Here is a 17758-nt window from a genome sequence, read left to right as displayed (position 1 = left end):
AAAAATATAAATGGTGGTTAGGTGCAGTCTGTGGGGAAGGGGAAATTATATGATGTTGTGATGCAATATACCTGAATACATCTCTGTCTGAGGAAGGGGCTACATTACCAGTACTGAGAAGGCAGTATGTAATCTTGCCTCAAAATTGTGAGACAGAATGTAAATTAAACATTAAAATGGAAATTTGCTGCTTATATAGGGTTAACATTCTTACCTTATATAGATGATATTTTCCAGAACATTGTAGAGCTGGTTACTTTTAATGAGGAGCATGAGTAAATATTACCACCTACAATTCAGGTTGCATTTAGAAAATGCCGCCAGGTTACTACAACGCTAAGACAGAGCTTTATGTGCTAAATAATGTGATGTAACACTTTAATCATTGGATTTGCCTTAAGGCATGTTAGAAGCAAAAACGAACAGCATTCTTTCCATACAAAAGATAGATAATCCTCTCTCTCCACACACAGGACGTGCCCCTCCACTCTCTGATTCTCCTGCCCATCCCACCTCATCTGGGTGCGAGGACAATTGAAATTGCCAAAACTAAGATCAGTAGACATTTATTAGAGTGTGAAGGAATATGGAGCAGACTAGGGTAAATAAAGTTGAGGTACAGATCAATCGTGGTTTGGTAGAATGGCGGAATAGATGGTAGCACGGTGGCACAGTGGTTAGCATTGCTGCCTACGGCGCTGAGGACCTAGGTTCAAATCCCGGCCCTAGGTCACTGTCCATGTGGAGTTTGCACATTCTCCCCGTGTCTGTGTGGGTTTCACCCCCCACAATCCAAAGATGTGCAGGCTAGGCGGATTAGCCACACTAAAAAATGGCCCTTAATTGGAAAAAAATAATTGGGTACTCTAAATTTAAAATAAAAAAGGAAAAATAAAGAATGGCGGAATAGATTTGAGGGGCTAATTGATGTCTTATTCCTCCTGCTACAGAAATGGAAAACTATCATGCTAGCATGGAAGAGTGTTTTCTGAACTGGGAAACATAGTCCTCTAAATGAAAATGAAATGAAAATCGCTTATTGTCACAAGTAGGCTTCAAATGAAGTTACTGTGAAAAGCCCCTAGTCGCCACATTCCGGCGCCTGTTCGGGGAGGCTGTTACAGGAATGTGCTGTGCCTGACATGGGAGTGTTATCCTTTGGAAAATGATTTATTAATAATCTTTATTGCCACAAGTAGGCTTACATTAACTCTGCAATGACGTTACTGTGTAAAGCCCCGAGTCGCCACATTCCGGCGCCAGAGGGAGAATTCAGAATGTCCAAATTACCTAACAGCACATCTTTCGGAACTTGTGGGAGGAAACCGGAGCACCCAGAGGAAACACACGCAGTCACGGGGAAAACGTGCAGACTCTACACAGACAGTGACCCAAGCGGGACCCAAGCTGGGACCCAAGCTGTGAAGCAACAGTGCTAACCGCTGTGCTAACATGCCTCCTTTAGTCTTCAGGAGTGACATAATTCACCTTGATGATGAAAAGAATTCATGTACAAAAGTGTACAATTAAGATAAGAGTACGCCAGTGCATTGTGAGGATTTTTTTTAAATGATTTGAGGTACCGTAATTTCCGGACTATAAAGCGCACCTGATTATAAGCCGCACCCACTGATTTTTTTTAAAAAAATTTTATTTTGAACATAAATAAGCCGCACACGTATATAAGCCGCAGGTGCTTACCGGTACATTGAAACAAATGAGCTTTACACAGGCTTTAACGAAATACGGCTTGTAACAAAAATAAAAAATTAGCGGTAAAGAATAGCCTACCAAGAAAGTCATTGGTCACTGTGGAGCGAAATCAATCCGATTAAGCTCTTAAGATTAACATAGAATCATCAGTTTGAAACATTAAAAATAAATAAATCATGTGTAAAAAGAAGTATTTTATTACTGATCGTAATCAAGATATCACCAACCCAAGTGATCACAGTCACTATCCTCCTCTTGTGCACTGAAACCACTGAAGTCATCTCCTTCGGTGTCAGAGTTGAATAGCCTCAGAATTGCTTCATCCGATGTTGGATTGTTTTCATTGTCGCTCTCATCACTTTCATCCGGAGGCAAATTTCCCGCTGAGCTCATGCTGCCCTCTTCAACACGCAGCAATCCAGCTTTTCGAAACCCGTTGATGATAGTGGATTTTTTAACAATGCTCCACGCTGTCAGGACCCACTGGCAGACTTGACCATAAGTTGCTCTTCGCATGCGGCCCGTTTTAGTGAAGGATTTCTCCCCACTTGTCATCCAAGCCTCCCACTGAACACGAAGCGCCACCTTAAATGCACGATTTAAACTGATGTCGAGTGGCTGTAAATACTTTGTTGTGCCCCCAGGAATCACAGCTGGAATTGAGTTTGTCCCCTTGATGGCTTCTTTCACAGAATCTGTTATGTGGGCCCTCATGCTGTCCAAAACGAGCAATGCCTTGTTCCTGTGAAAGAATCCTCCCGGTCGCTTGCCGTAGCACTCCGTATGCCATTCATGCATTAGGCTTTCCGTCATCCATCCTTTCTTGTTGACTTTCACAACAATTCCTGTAGGGAATTTTTCTTTTGGTATCGTCGTGCGTTTAAAAATCACCATCGGTGGAAGCTTTTCTCCCGATGCCGTGCAACTCAGAACACAGGTGAAGTGCGTTTTTTCATGCCCAGTTGTTTTCAGCATGACGGATGATTCACCTTTCCTGTTGACAGTCCGAGTGAGAGGCAGGTCAAACGTCAGAGGAACCTCATCCATATTTATGATATTGTGCGGGCCAATGGAATGCTCCGCTATCTTTGCATCAATGAATTTGCGGAAGTTTGAAATTTTTTCCTCGTAGTCGGGAGGGAGCTGCTGACACAAACTCGTCCGTACCCTGATGGACAGGCCTTTACGTCTCATAAATCTGAGACACCACGATGGTCCACCTCTAAAATTCTCAAACTTCATTGCGGTGGCGATTGTTTTGGCTTTCAGTTGGATCTGTACAGTTGAAACACCTCGGCCGTCTGCTCTCTGCATGTTGACCCAGTCTTCGAGCTCATTTTCTAGTTCGGGCCATCTGCTTTTCTTCCCTCTGAAAGCTTTAGTTGTCTTTTTGCACTGAGTCAATTCCTCACGCTGCTGTTTCCAACGTCTTATCATCGACTCATTAAGACCAAGCTCTAGTGCAGCAGCTCTATTTCCTTTTCCAACAGCCAGATCGATCGCCTTCAACTTGAAAGCTGCATCATATGCATTTCTCCGTGTCTTTGCCATGATGAGGGTGACAAAATGACTACCGTAATCAGAATGATGGGATGTTTGAGCGCGCTCGATTTAATCTAAACAGTAAACTAAAAAGTTACATTGTTTTACCTTAACCCTTTACGCAATTTCATTGGTTTAGTGAAAGCGGGAAAAATCCATAAATAAGCCGCGTCGTTGTATAAGCCGCGAGGTTCAAAACGTGGGAAAGAAGTAGCGGCTTATAGTCCGGAAATTACGGTACATATTTATTCCTTCTTAGGATGTGAGCATTGCTGACAAGGCCAAAATTTATGCCCACCTCGAGTGGCCCTTGACAAAGGTGGTGGTTAATATTCTTCGTGAACCACAACAGTCATAAGATCATCAGATATAGGAGCAGAATTAGGCCATTCAGCCCAGCACAACTGCTCCGTCATTCTATCATGCCTGATATGTCCCTCATCTGCTACCGAAAATGATACAACATTTTTGTTTCAAACACTAGCTTTCGGAGCACTGTGAAACCTGAGGAAGGAGCAGTGCTCCGAAAGCTAGTGTTTGAAACAAACGTGTTGGACTTTAACCTGATGTTGTAAGACTTCTTACTGTGCTCACCCCAGTCCAACGCCATGACAATGATACCGACCAAGAGCTGGATTGCAAAATCAGCTAGAGCACTTCCTCCCTAGAAAACATGACCTACGAGCCTCCTGAGCCTAAACACCCTCAATGTGACCATGGGTGATCTCATCATGGCCTCAACTCCACTGTCCTACCCCTTCTCCATGACCCTTCAACCCATTACCAATTAAAAATCTGTCTAACTCCTACCTAAATTTACTCACTGTCCCTGCATCCACCGTACTGGGGTAGCGAATTCCACAGATTCACAACCCTTTGGGAGAAGTAGTTTTTCCTCAAATCTGTTTTAAATTTGCTACCTCTTATTCTAAGATTACGACCCCATTTTAGAATGTCCCACAAGAGGAAACATCAGCTCCACATCTATTTTATCCGTACCTTTAGCATCTTGTATACCTCAATTAGATCTCCCCTCATTCTTCTAAACTCTCGAGAGTATAGGCCTAAACTGGTCAATCATTCCTCATACGACGAACCCCTCATCTCTGGAATCAATCTAGTGAGCCTCCTCTGAACTGCTTCCAATGCCGCTACATCTTTCCTCAATGCTTTGTATAGTTGCTTACCTTTATACTCATTTGACGAGGGGTGATATGATGCGGTCCGAATATGTTTTATTCCACCAAATGTCATGACGGCTGGTATTCCACAATTGTGAACACCGTTCCATTGTCCGAGACAAGTGCTTCTGGTACGCTGTGGAGGGCAAAACATTGGTGCAGTTTCTCAGCTGTGGTGTAGGAAGTTGTCGACTTTATTTCAAATACCTCCATCCATTTTGGATGGGTGTCCACTAGCCAAAGAAACATGACTCCCATGAATGGGCCAACATAATCTACCTGAAATCTCGCCCATGATCGACCCGGCCATTCCCAGGGGTGCAAGAGAGCTGCATTTGGAAATTTCAGGTATAACTGGCATTGTCACAACCATTTCTATATCCGCATCGATGCCAGGCTACCAAACGTAGCTTGTCACTAGCATTTTCATCTTGAATGCCCAAATGGTCACTAAGCAATTCCCCAAGCAGGTATGGAGACAACCACTCTCGTTCCCCAAAGGATGACGCCATACAAGCAACTATGCTCATCTTTCCTATACTGACAAGGCTTCATTTCCTCCAAAGCTTTCTAATTCCTCCATCCATGTAGTTTCATATGTTTAACCTTAGATAACAATGGGTCTCTATTAGTTCAGTACTTTATTTGCTGTGCTGCACAGGTAAGGAGTGCAGAAAATTGAAGGCCATCATAATCACTTGCAGTACCAAAGAGGGTGGCGTGTTTTCTGGTAGGCAACTTAAAGCGTCTGCATTTGCTACATGAGCCCCTGGCTGACATTCAAAGGTATATTCGTAGGCAATTAAGGACAGCGCCCAATGTTGTATCCTAGCAGAAGCAATTGGTGGAATTGTTTTGTCTTCCCTGAAAAGCCCTAAAAGTAGCTTGTGGTCTGTGAAGATAGTAAAATGCCTCCCATATATATTTTGATGAAACTTCTTGCTGCCATTGATAGTGGCCAGCTCTTTTTATTCTATTTGGGTGTGTCCTCTTTCTGCATCTGTTAGGGTTATGATGTGTACGCAATGGGTCTCTCCATTGTATGGGATAACATAGCCCCTATCCCCATATGGTGATGCATTTCATGCAAGTGCTATCTTCTTACAAGGGTTGAAATGTACTAATAAGCATTAAGACTGAGGTGCCTGCTTAATTTTGTTAAAAGCCTCTTCCTATGGCGCTTCTTTAACAGCGAACCCTGCCGGAAACTCTCCTTGGTTCGCTAGAAGATGGCGCAAGTTAGGGGCAGCAGGGTAGCATGGTGGTTAGCATAAATGCTTCACAGCTCCAGGGTCCCAGGTTCGATTCCCGGCTGGGCCACTGTCTGTGTGGAGTCTGCACGTCCTCCCCCTGTGTGCGTGGGTTTCCTCCGGGTGCTCCGGTTTCCTCCCACAGTCCAAAGATGTGCGGGTTAGGTGGATTGGCCATGCTAAATTGCCCGTAGTGTCCTAATAAAAGTAAGGTTAGGGGGGGGGGGGGTTGTTGGGTTACGGGTATAGGGTGGATACGTGGGTTTGAGTAGGGTGATCATGGCTCGGCACAACATTGAGGGCCGAAGGGCCTGTTCTGTGCTGTACTGTTCTATGTTCTAAGTCAACGAAACCCAAAGGCAGAAAGGTATATTGGCATAACCCCTTATGAATATTTGTGTTGACATACACCCTTGATGCTTCATCCAGTTCTGACTGTTGCAAAGCGTGGCTCTTGTCCAACTTGGAGTATTGTGAGTCATGGTGTTAATGCTAAGATCCTGGCATGGATAGAGGATTGGCTGACTGGCAGAAGGCAGAGAGCGGGGATAAAGGGGTCTTTTTCAGGAATGCAGCCAGTGACTAGTGGTGTGCTTCAGAGGTTGGTGCTCGGACCACAACTTTTCACAATATACATTAACAATCTGGAAGAAGGAACTGAAGGTACTGTTGCTAGGTTTGCAGATGATACAAAGATATGGAGAGGGACAGGTAGTATCGAGGAATCGGGGGGCTGCAGAAGGACTTGGACAGGCTAGGAGAGTGGGCAAAGAAGTGACAGATGGAATACATTGTGGAAAAGTGTGAGGTTATGCACTTGAAAGGAGGAATGGAGGCATAGACTATTTTCTAAATAGAAAATGGCTTAGGAAATCAGAAGCCCAAAGGGACTTGGGAGTCCTTGTTCAATATTCCCTTACGGTTAACGTGCAGGTTCAGTCGGCAGTTAGGAAGGCAAATGCAATGTTAGCATTCATGTTGAGAGGGCTAGAATACAAGAGCAGCTGTATAAGGCTCTGGTCCGATCCCATTTGGAGTATTGTGAGCAGTTTTGGGCCCCGTATCCAAGGAAGGATGTGCTGGCCTCGGAAAGGATCCAGAGGGGGTTCACAAGAATGATCCCTGGAATGAAGAGCTTGTTGTATGAGGAACAGTTGTGGACTCCGTGTCTGTACTCGTTGAAGTTTAGAAGGATATGGAGGGATCTTATTGAAACTTACAGGAAACTGCGAGGCCTGGATAGAGTGGGCATGGAGAGGTTGTTTCCACTTGTAGGGAAAACTAGAACCAGAAGACATCATCTCAGATTAAAGGGGCGATCCTTTAAAACAGAGATGAGGAGGAATTTCTTCAGCCAGAGGGTGGTGAATCTGAGGAACTCTTTGCCACAGAAGGCTGTGAAGGCCAAATCACTGAGTGACTTTAAGACGGAGATAGATAGGTTCATGATTAATATGGGGATCAGTGGTTATGGGAGAAAGCAGGAGAATGGAGATGAGAAAAATATCAGCCATGATTGAATGGCAGAGCAGACTCGATGGGCAAAGTGGCCTAATTCTGCTCCTTGGTCTTATGGTATACATCATACCCCCAGCCAACTTGGCATATAGATCCAATATTTTGGGGATGGGTTGCATATCTAGCTTCATGGCCTGATTTATCGTCCGCTTGTAATCTCTACAGATACAGATGGTCTTGTCTGGTTTGACTACCGGCACAATGGGTGCTGCCCATTCTGTGAATTGTTCAGGCCTAATGATGCCCAAGTCTTCCAGTCATTTTAGTTCTGCCTCTACCTTCTCTACTAATGTGTGGGGCACAGATCTTGCTCTAAAAATCTCAGAGTGGTTTCTGGGTTCACATGGACTTTGCTTGCAATCCTTTGATCTTTCCCAAATCCTCCTGGAACATATCTTGGTATTTTTTATGACTTTGTGCAGGGCCCGTTCTTTCGATTTAAAAAGTTCTCGGTAGTGGCTTCCCCACATCGATAGCACACTAGGCTGTTGTTTAAATCTTGTATACTTTGTGGCTCTTCTGGCTCCTGCGTTATTCTCTTGACTTAAACCAGCGCCTCCACCCCTGGTGCCACTGCTGCTCGCAGCTTCCCACCCTAACTAATGGACGTTATCTCTCTGTGCACTTTACAGTTCCTGGGCGCCCTTCCCAGCGCTGTTTATTCCTGACACCATTTTCAGCGAGTTTTTTTAAAGTTAATTCCAATTCAGCTAAAACAAATTCTCTGTTATTGCTGCATTGTTTACACTGCACACCAATCAGTCTCTTAATGTGTCATTCAACGCTGACCCAAAATCGCAAAGCTCCGCGATTTGTTTTAGCCTTGCTACAAAGGTCACTTTTCGGCTACCACGTGGACTTCAATTTGAACCTTTGTAATATTACTGAGGGCTTAGGGTGGTAATGCCCCTCAATGAGCTCTGCAAATATGTTTTTGTTGGGAGCATCTGGGCATGTTAAACTTCAAGTTAAATATTTGGGTCCCACATGCAGTCAGCAATATAACTTGTTGTATCCTCCCCCCTCTATTTCTAATTTTCCAAGGAGAGGCATGAATACTTTTTACTGTTTTGCAGGCTGGACTCGATTGACTTGTTCTGCAACTCTTGCAACCCAACTTAGTTTCAAAATTCGTTCTTCAGTGCAATCTGAGTCGTTGTTGTTTTTCCTCATCATCAATGTAGTAAATTCAGTAATTGGTGACCAGTTAGCTAACTAACAACGACGGGTTTATTATAAATATAAGCTATACACAGAGCGTTATAATTGATGTCTTCATTCTCAGTACTAGAATTACACCTGGTGTAGCGCATGCTCTATACCAGGATCCTTGTGTTCGTTCCCCATTGATCGATCGAGTCACTTGACCCTTCCGATGCATACCCTTTTAAAACGGCTACCTACTTCATATACAAATGAACATCATTTTAATTTTGAAGAGAATCGGACCATTTCCCAAGAAATCCTAAATGTGTCATCAATTAAATTGTAACAAAATATGCAGTTGCTTGTTTCAAGAAACTTGCCAGCTAATTGGTGGTTTTTCAATTGAAAGAGCTACTAATCTATTTCTAATTTACTTTGCAGGGAGCGACTGGGACATGGTTTACAGTGGAGCTACTAGAGAACATGTTTGTGACCATCTTAATCCTGGATGTACTTACCAGTTGCGAGTTTACTGCATCAGTGAAGGAGGGCAGAGTTTGGTAATGTTGAGATTTATCATACTGATCATACATTGAGCCTGCTCCACCATTCAATAAGATCATGGATGATATGGTTGTGGCCTCAACTTCACTTTCCTGCCTTCCCCCCATAATCCTTGACCCCTTTGTCAATCAAAAATGTGTCTAACTCAGCCTTGAATATGTTCAATGACCCAGCTTCCATTGCTCTGAGGAAGTTCCAAAGAGAGAAGACGTTCCACCTTATCTCCATCTTAACTGAAGGGTCCCTTATTTTTAAAATTTGCCCTTAGTTCTAAAATCCCCCACAACAGGAACATCCTCTCATTATATACCCTGTTGATCCCCTCAAATCTTATTTGTTTCAATAAAATTACCTCACTCTTCTAAACTCAAATGAGTATAACCCAACCTTTACTCATAAGACAACCCCTCCATCCCTGGAATCAGCTGAGTGAACTGTCTGTGAACTTTTTCCAATGCAAGTAAATCCTTAAGTGAGGAGACCAAAACTGTACTCAGTACTCTGGGTACAGTCCCCAATGTCTTGTAAAGTTATAACAAGACTTACCTACATTTATACTCCATCTCCCTTGCAATAATGACGAACATTCAATTTGCCTTCCTAATTACTTGCTCTACCTGCATTCTAACATTGCGTGATTCATGTACAAGAACATCCAGACTACAGTATTCTAACATAAATCTTACAATCATTAGCTATTTGCCTAACCGTCAGTTGCCTAACTGTCATTTTCCAAGTGGACAGTTATCGCTTCTTAAGTGTTCCATTATTTTTGGGCTGAATCAAATGTGCTTAATCACCTGTGATATTATCGTACACATTTTTAAAAATGCCTTTTTTTAAATTATATACATTTATATAGACTTTTAAACAACTCATTGGATAAAGCCAAACAATTCACCAAAGGACCAATAAAGTAGTATATTGTCTCGGAGTAATTTGGAGTAATATATTGTTCTCTTCTAATCTGCTCCTGGTATTCAGAGCTGAGATCTCTGCCAGTGTCCAGAGCTGTCTGTTCAAACTTCAGGAATAAAGTGAATGAGTAAAGAATTCAGTGGAATAGATTCTACATGCACAATTGAATTGTATTGGCAGGACATGGTTGCACTGCAAGTGAATGAAGGAGAAAGCGGTTTTGTTTTGTTGAATCGTACTCAAAGCTGCTGGCACTAAGTTACTAACATACTTTTTTAAAAACACTGAAATGGGAACTAATCAAACTGATTTTTGATTCATTCAGCTTGGTCACTCAGTAACAAAATGAAGGAAATGGAGGATCTTTACACGCATTTTACAGCACTGCCTAATACATGGCTATTACATATAGTACATGTAAGTCATATTTCACAAATATGTCTGCTGTAAGCCGTGGGGATTATAATGCCCTATGCATTCTCCAAACATGCCAAAGCCCCTCACAACCAACAAATTATTTGTGAAGTACAGTTACTGTTGTTGTGTAATTTCATGTTCCTAAAACATGAAAGCAATAATAAACTGTTAAATCACACCTTACTTCTTTCCTTATTTAAAAAATGGACATTAGAGTTTCAGGAAATTTCCAACAGTAGTTACTGGACAAAAGCTCAATTCTCATCCTTGTGAAATCTCATACCTCTTGTTTTGAGCACATGTTCCAATCAGTGAAACCAGGAACCCGCAAACAATGTCCCCCCCAGCCTGGTCTCAACATGGCCTGCCCCATTCAATGACTTGTATACACATACACCGAGGTCCCTCTGTTCCTCCATCTCCTTTAGAGTTTCTCCCTCCATTTTATATTGTGTTTCCATATTCTTCTCTGCATTGAACTTCAAGACTATCCTCATCATTTCCAATTTTCATATCATTTGCAAATTTCAAAATTATGCCCTGAACGCCACAATCTAGGTCATTAATATATATCAGGAAGAACAAGTGTCCCAACATCCCTGGGGAGCTCCACTACAAACCTTCCTCCAATCTGAACATCACCCGTTTATTTCTCTAAGTCTGTTCCCATCCGGAGATGTACAGTCCCCGATTTATTATCTCTTTCCCCACACCCCCTTACTCCCATGCACCAGCTTGTTCACTAGTGTAGTGTCCCCCCACCACCACCAGTTACCCCCTCCTCCCCCAGATCGTGAAAGTCCTCATTAAATTCATTTTCTCTCATTACTTCTTCCCGCACTCATTCTTTTGGACAAACTTGCATGCCTCCTCCGGCATAGTCTTATCGGCATATCAAAATAGTCTTCTTTTCCCTGAAATGTGACACATAGTCTAGCTGGGTACAGCAAGCCAAACCGCATCTCGCTTTTAACCAGTGTGGTTTTTGCCCGTGAAATTCTGCCCAGCGCTTGGCCAGGACCACGCCAATGTCCTGGTACAAGCAAATGGTGTGCCCTTTCCATTTGCACAACTGCATGCTCTTTGCCCACCTCAGAATCCGTTCTTTGTTTTGGAATCTGTGGAGCCCCACTATAATTGTCCATGGTAGTTCTCCTGACTTGGGTCTTTGTTGGAGCGACCTGTGGGCCCAGTCCACCCGTGGGGGCTTGGCGTAGCCCTCTTCCCCAACCAGTTTTCCGAGAAACAATGTGACAAATTAAGTTGTGGTCCTTACCTCTGTGGCCTCCGGTAGCCTAATGATCCGTAAGCTCTGCAGGCAGGACCTGCTTTCTTCGTCATCTACCTCCCCCTTCAGTACCTTCTGGGTCATCACTAACCTTGCCACTTTGAGCGAGGTGATCCGCTTCCCCGGTTCATGACTGCCTTTTGAGTGTCCGGCACTTTTGCCTCCTGGGCCCCCAGTCTCCCCTCTGCTCAGTCCACTGCTTCCTTTATGGGGGCCATCTTGGCCTCTACTGCTGACCTCATTGCTGCCATGACGTCAACTTTCACGGCTTCTCTGTACTTTTAGAGTTCAGTTGTGGTGAACTCCATCAGTTTCTCCATCATCGGTTGGGTCATCGTTGCCGATTCTGTTGGGTCCGCCACGTTCTGGGCCATCATGTGGGTCTCCCTATTCTGGGGTTGGGGTTTTCCTCTCTCTACTTTTACTATTTTTGCGGCCAGGTTGCTGGTTTGCCGGCATCCTGGTTGGTTAAGTAGTAGATGAGAATTCAGCTGGGGAACATTTTGCCTATTTGGTGCCCATTTGATGGGGTTAAACGGTTCAACACAAGTTTCTGGGAGAGATCCACCTTTTGAGCGACCACTCTGCCCATTGTCACCACCGGAAGTCCAACCTAAACCTTATGATACAATGGTGAAGAGCTTCCGGTCAGCAAGCGGAGCGGTCGCAAGGTGAGGGGCTCCCGTAGCGGTGGAGAACAGGGAAGGGAAAGGACGCGCACACCCCCCCCCCCCCCAAAACAAACCGGTCACCGAGGGATCCTCGGCGGCGGCAGCGGGAGAGGCCCAAGCGGCGGCGGCAGCAGCGGCGGGAGGGGCCCAGGCGGCGGCAGCAGCGGCAGGAGAGGCCCGGGCGGCGGCAGAGCGGAGCGGCGTCTACATCCCCCCCCCCCCAAGGAGCGGAGCGGAACTGAGCGGCGTCCATACCCCCCCCCCCCCCCGCGGAGCGGAGCGGCGTCCATACCCCCCCCAAGGAGCGGAGCGGAACGGAGCGGCGTCCATACCCCCCCCCCCCCCCCCCCCCCCCCCAAGGAGCGGAGCGGCGTCCATACCCAGTGGACGGCCATGGCGGGTGCCCCCAAGACAAGGGGAAACCCCGGAGCGCAGAGACCCGAACGCATGGGGAGAGCAGTGGTAGCGGCCATCCTGGACGGCCCCCTAACAAAGGGAAACCCCGGAGGGCAGGGGCTCGTCCACCAGACAAACATGGTTAATCCCACAGGAACGAGGGGGCAGAAGCCCCCCACCAGGATAATCACCTGGAACATAAGGGGACTTAACGGCCCAGTGAAGAGATCCAGAGTCCTCACCCACCTCAGAAATATGAGGGCCGACATAGTCTTCCTCCAAGAGACGCATCTGAGGGAGCAGGACCAACTGCGGGTAAGAAAGGGCTGGGTGGGACAAACCTACCATTCCTGCTATGGGACAAGGGCCAGGGGGGTGACGATACTGATCGGCAAGAGGACAATGTTTAGGGCGACAAAGACGGTTACGGACCCAGGGGGGCGATATGTCATGGTCAGCGGGGCCCTGGATGGGGCGCCGGTAGTCCTAGTCAACGTGTACGCGCCCAACTGGGACGACACGAGCTTCATCCAAAAGACCATGGCAGAAATCCCGGACATAGCGACGCATCGACTAATCATGGGGGGGGGCTTCAACTGTGTACAGGACCCAAAGACGGACAGATCAAACCCCAAAACGGGGAAAACCTCAAACATGGCAAGGGAACTCGGTCACTTTATGGAGCAGATGGGAGCTGTGGACCCCTGGAGGTTCGCCCACCCGGGGGAGAAAGAATTCTCCTTCTTCTCCCCAGTACACAACGTGTTCTCCAGAATTGACTTCTTTGTGGTGGGGAAAACGGTGCTTCCAGGGATAGACAAGGTGGAATACTCCACAATTGTGATATCAGACCACACCCCACACTACATGGACGTGCGGCTGGAGACGGGAAGGGCCCAGCGCCCCACATGGAGGTTGGACGGTGCCTTACTAGCTGACAAGGCCTTCAGCGAAAGGATAGCACGGGCCATAGCGGAGTACACGGAGAACAACCAAAACGGGGAGGTATCATCCTCCACGTTCTGGGAAGCGCTTAAGGCCGTAATAAGAGGGGAAATCATTGCCTTCAAAGCGCAAAGAGATAGGGAGGAAAGGGTGGCTGGGCAGAAGCTGGTCGACTCCATACTGGAGGTAGACCGTAAATACTCTGAGGCCCCGACCGTAGAGCTCCTGGCGGAGAGAAAAGAACTACAAAGGAACTTTGATCTGCTCTCCACCAGGAAAGCAGTGCACCAACTCCACCAGGCGCGCGGGACCCTGTACGAACACGGAGACAAAGCCAGCCGCCTGTTGGCACACCAGCTGAGAAAGCAGGCAGCCACCAGAGAAATTGGGCAAATCAGGGGTACCAGAGGCATGTTGGAAACAGAACCAGAGAGGATTAACAAAACCTTCAAGGCCTTCTACCGAGAGCTGTACACCTCAGAGCCCCCAACGGGGAAGGCTGGGATGAACCGGTTCCTTGATGGACTGGTCATACCAGTCGTGGGAGAGGGAAGGAAACGGGACCTGGAAGCACCACTAGCACTGGGAGAGATCATGGACAGTATCAGCTCCATGCAGACGGTGAAGGCGCCGGGACCGGACGGATTCCTGGCGGACTTCTACAAAAAATTTGCGACAGCGCTGGCCCCGCACCTGCGGGAGATGTTCACAGACTCGCTAGCTAGGGGCACACTGCCACCCACGTTAGCACAGGCCTCAATCTCGCTGATACCTAAGAAAGACAAAGACCCAACGGAATGTGGGTCATACAGACCCATATCTCTGCTGAACGCAGACGCCAAAATACTGGCCAAAATCCTAGCCAAAAGGCTAGAAGACTGTGTACCTGAGGTGGTCACAGAGGACCAGACGGGCTTCGTCAAAGGTAGACAGCTCACCTCGAACATCAGGCGCCTGCTGAACGTGATAATGACCCCCTCCGGGGAGAGAACACAAGAGGTGATCGTCTCCCTGGACGCAGAAAAGGCCTTCGACAGAGTCGAATGGAAATACCTCATAGAGGTACTGGAGCGGTTCGGGCTTGGAACAGGGTTCACCGCGTGGGTAAAACTCCTATACAACGCCCCCATGGCGAGTGTACGGACCAACAATACCAACTCCCAATACTTCCAGCTGCACAGGGGCACCAGACAAGGATGCCCACTGTCCCCACTGCTGTTCGCACTAGCAATCGAACCGCTAGCAATTGCGCTCAGGGCAGCAAAAAATTGGAGGGGGATCCGAAGGGGAGGCAGAGAGCACAGAGTCTCACTCTATGCAGACGATCTGCTCCTCTACATCTCGGACCCACAAAGCAGCATGGACGGAATCATCGCGCTCCTGAAAGAGTTTGGAGCCTTCTCGGGCTACAAACTCAACATGAGCAAAAGCGAGATCTTCCCAGTACACCAGCAAGGGGGGGGGGGGGGGGGGGCAGCACTAAAGGGGCTGCCGTTCAAACAAGCCCGACATAAATTCCGCTACCTGGGGATCCAAATAGCCCATGACTGGAAAGGGATCCACAAATGGAACCTCACCAGCCTGGCGGAGGAAGTAAAAAAGGACCTGCAAAGATGGATCACACTCCCACTCTCCCTCGCAGGAAGAGTCCAGACGATCAAAATGAACGTATTGCCCAGGTTCCTCTTCCTGTTTAGATCCATTCCGATCTACATCCCCAAGGCCTTCTTCATAGCGCTGGACAAACTTATCATGGCGTTCGTATGGGGGGGTAAAATTGCTAGGATCCCAAAGAAGGTCCTACAGAAAACAAAATCCAGGGGGGGGCTAGCCCTCCCGAATCTACAATTCTACCACTGGGCGGCAACAGCCGAGCGAGTAAGGGGATGGATCCAGGAGCCAGAAGCCGAGTGGATGCGTGCGGAGGAGGCCTCCTGCATGGGGACCTCCCTCCGGGCCCTCGCCACGGCAGCACTCCCATCCCCACCCAAAAAACACTCCAGCAGCCCAGTGGTGACAGCCACCCTCCAATCCTGGAACCAACTGCGGCAGCAATTTGGCCTGAACAAAATGTCGGACAAGGCTCCCATCTGCAACAACCATAGGTTCAAACCAGCACTGACTGACGCCACCTTCAAAAGGTGGAGACAGGACGGGGGGACACTGACAGTCAGGGACCTATACACGGACGACAGGATCGCAACACTGGACGAACTGACAGAGAAATTTCAGCTAGCTGGGGGGAACGAGCTACGGTACCGCAGCTCAAAAACTTCCTACGAAAGGAGACAAGGACGTACCCACAACCGCCACGACAGACACTACTGGAAGACCTACTGGACGCAAGTATCCTAGAGAAAGGGAACTGTAGTGACATGTATGGCCGACTGGTAGATAGGGACGACACCGTACTGGACGCAACAAGAAGGAAATGGGAGGACGACCTGGGGATGGAGATAGGGTGGGGACTCTGGAGCGAAGCACTGCATAGGGTCAACTCCACCTCCACATGCGCAAGGCTCAGCCTGACGCAACTAAAAGTGGTACATAGAGCCCACTTAACGAGAAACCGTATGAGTAGGTTCTTCCCGGAGGTGGAGGACAGATGTGAGCGGTGCCAAAGAGGCCCGGCCAACCACGCCCACATGTTCTGGTCTTGCCCCAGACTTGTGGAGTACTGGACAGCCTTCTTCGAGGCTATGTCCAAAGTGGTGGGGGTGAGAGTGGAGCCATGCCCGATAGTGGCGGTCTTCGGGGTTTCAGACCAGCCAGATCTATTCCTGGGGAGGAGGGCGGACGCCCTTGCCTTTGCCTCCCTGATCGCCCGCCGTAGAATCCTGTTTGGCTGGCGGTCAGCAGCACCGCCCAGAGCTGCAGACTGGCTGTCCGACCTCTCGGATTCTCTCCAAATGGAGAAAATCAAATTCGCCATCCGAGGGTCGGACGACGGCTTCCACAGAACGTGGGAGCCATTCATGCAATTGTTCCGGGACCTGTTTGTGGCCAACGTACAAGAGGAAGAATAGTCGGGGGAAGGTAGCCGGCGGGGAGGGGGGGGGTTACGGGCTCGTTACGGGGGTTTGATGGCTAGCTAAGGCCCAAAACCAAACTAAATAAATGCCAATAAACATGTTGGGGAATGTAAAATATGTATGCCGGCAAAGAGGGGGAGGCCACAGTTATTACTACGAAGATGCTCACCTGTAAATATATATGTTAATTTTTGCGTGTTTTTTTTTTCTCTCTCTAACAATTTGTAATTTGTACAATATAAAACATGAAAACTGAATAAAAAACAAAATACAAAAATGATACAATGGTCATTGTTCCCGAAATGCTGCTCCCCTGATATTTGATCCATTTGGGCCAACTCATTTCCCAGAAACAGGTTCAACAGTGCCTGCCCTCTTGTTGGACCGGCAACATACTGCTGCAGAAAATTATTCTGAACATTTTCCTGGATCTCTCACTCCAGTTGTCCTTTCACACTATTTCTAATCCAGTTTATATTGGATAATTGAAGTACACCCATTGTAATTATTCAATAATTCTTACACCTCACAGGAACTTATTTTCAAATGTGTTTCTCTACATCCCTTCCACTATATACTGATGGTCTATATACTACACCAATTAATTGTTTTGAAGTTTTTTTTCTTCTATCCCTCTAGCCAGAGAGGCTAGAGGGATGGCCTCTTTGGCCCCTTTGAAATATCCTCTTGCTCCAGTATTGTAATGGCATCTTTAATCAATATTTCCCCTTCCCTTTTCTTCCTTTCCTATCTCTCCTAAGCATCCTGGAATATTTAATGCCCAGTCTGACTTTGAGCCAGGTCTCTGTTATAACAATAATATCATAATTCCATTTGTTATCCTGTGCCTGCAGTTAACCAGCCTTATTAACCACAGTTAGAAGTCTTACAACACCAGCTTAAAGTCCAACAGGTTTGTTTCAAACACTAGCTTTCAGAGCACTGCTCCTTCCTCAGATGAATGCTCCGAAAGCTAGTGCTTGAAACAAGCCTGTTGGGCTTTAACCTGGTGTTGTAAGACTTCTTACTATGCTCACCCCTGTCCAACGCCGGCACCTCCACATCATCATTATTAACCACACTTCATGAAGGTCACGTGATGCAAGCGCGGGAATAGCTGTGTTTCCGTTTACTTTGGCGCTACACATTCTTTAATCTTCTCATTTATCGCATGTGC

General features: G+C 46.9%; 1 protein-coding gene across 8 annotated transcripts in view; it reads left to right on the top strand.

Annotated features, from left to right (window-relative positions):
• Window positions 1-17758, top strand: part of fndc3a (fibronectin type III domain containing 3A) — a 333055-nt gene that overhangs the window by 260515 nt on the left and 54782 nt on the right. For all 8 annotated transcript variants that reach the window (XM_038802629.1, XM_038802625.1, XM_038802621.1 and 5 more), the window contains one exon: window positions 8792-8910. In XM_038802629.1, the coding sequence (XP_038658557.1) occupies window positions 8792-8910 (119 nt within the window). The remainder of the gene's footprint in view (window positions 1-8791; window positions 8911-17758) is intronic.

This window comes from Scyliorhinus canicula, chromosome 7, assembly GCF_902713615.1.
Source record: "Scyliorhinus canicula chromosome 7, sScyCan1.1, whole genome shotgun sequence".
Lineage (NCBI taxonomy): Eukaryota > Metazoa > Chordata > Chondrichthyes > Carcharhiniformes > Scyliorhinidae > Scyliorhinus > Scyliorhinus canicula.
Note: the sequence above shows the minus strand (reverse complement) of the source record. Positions and strands in the feature narration are given on the sequence as shown.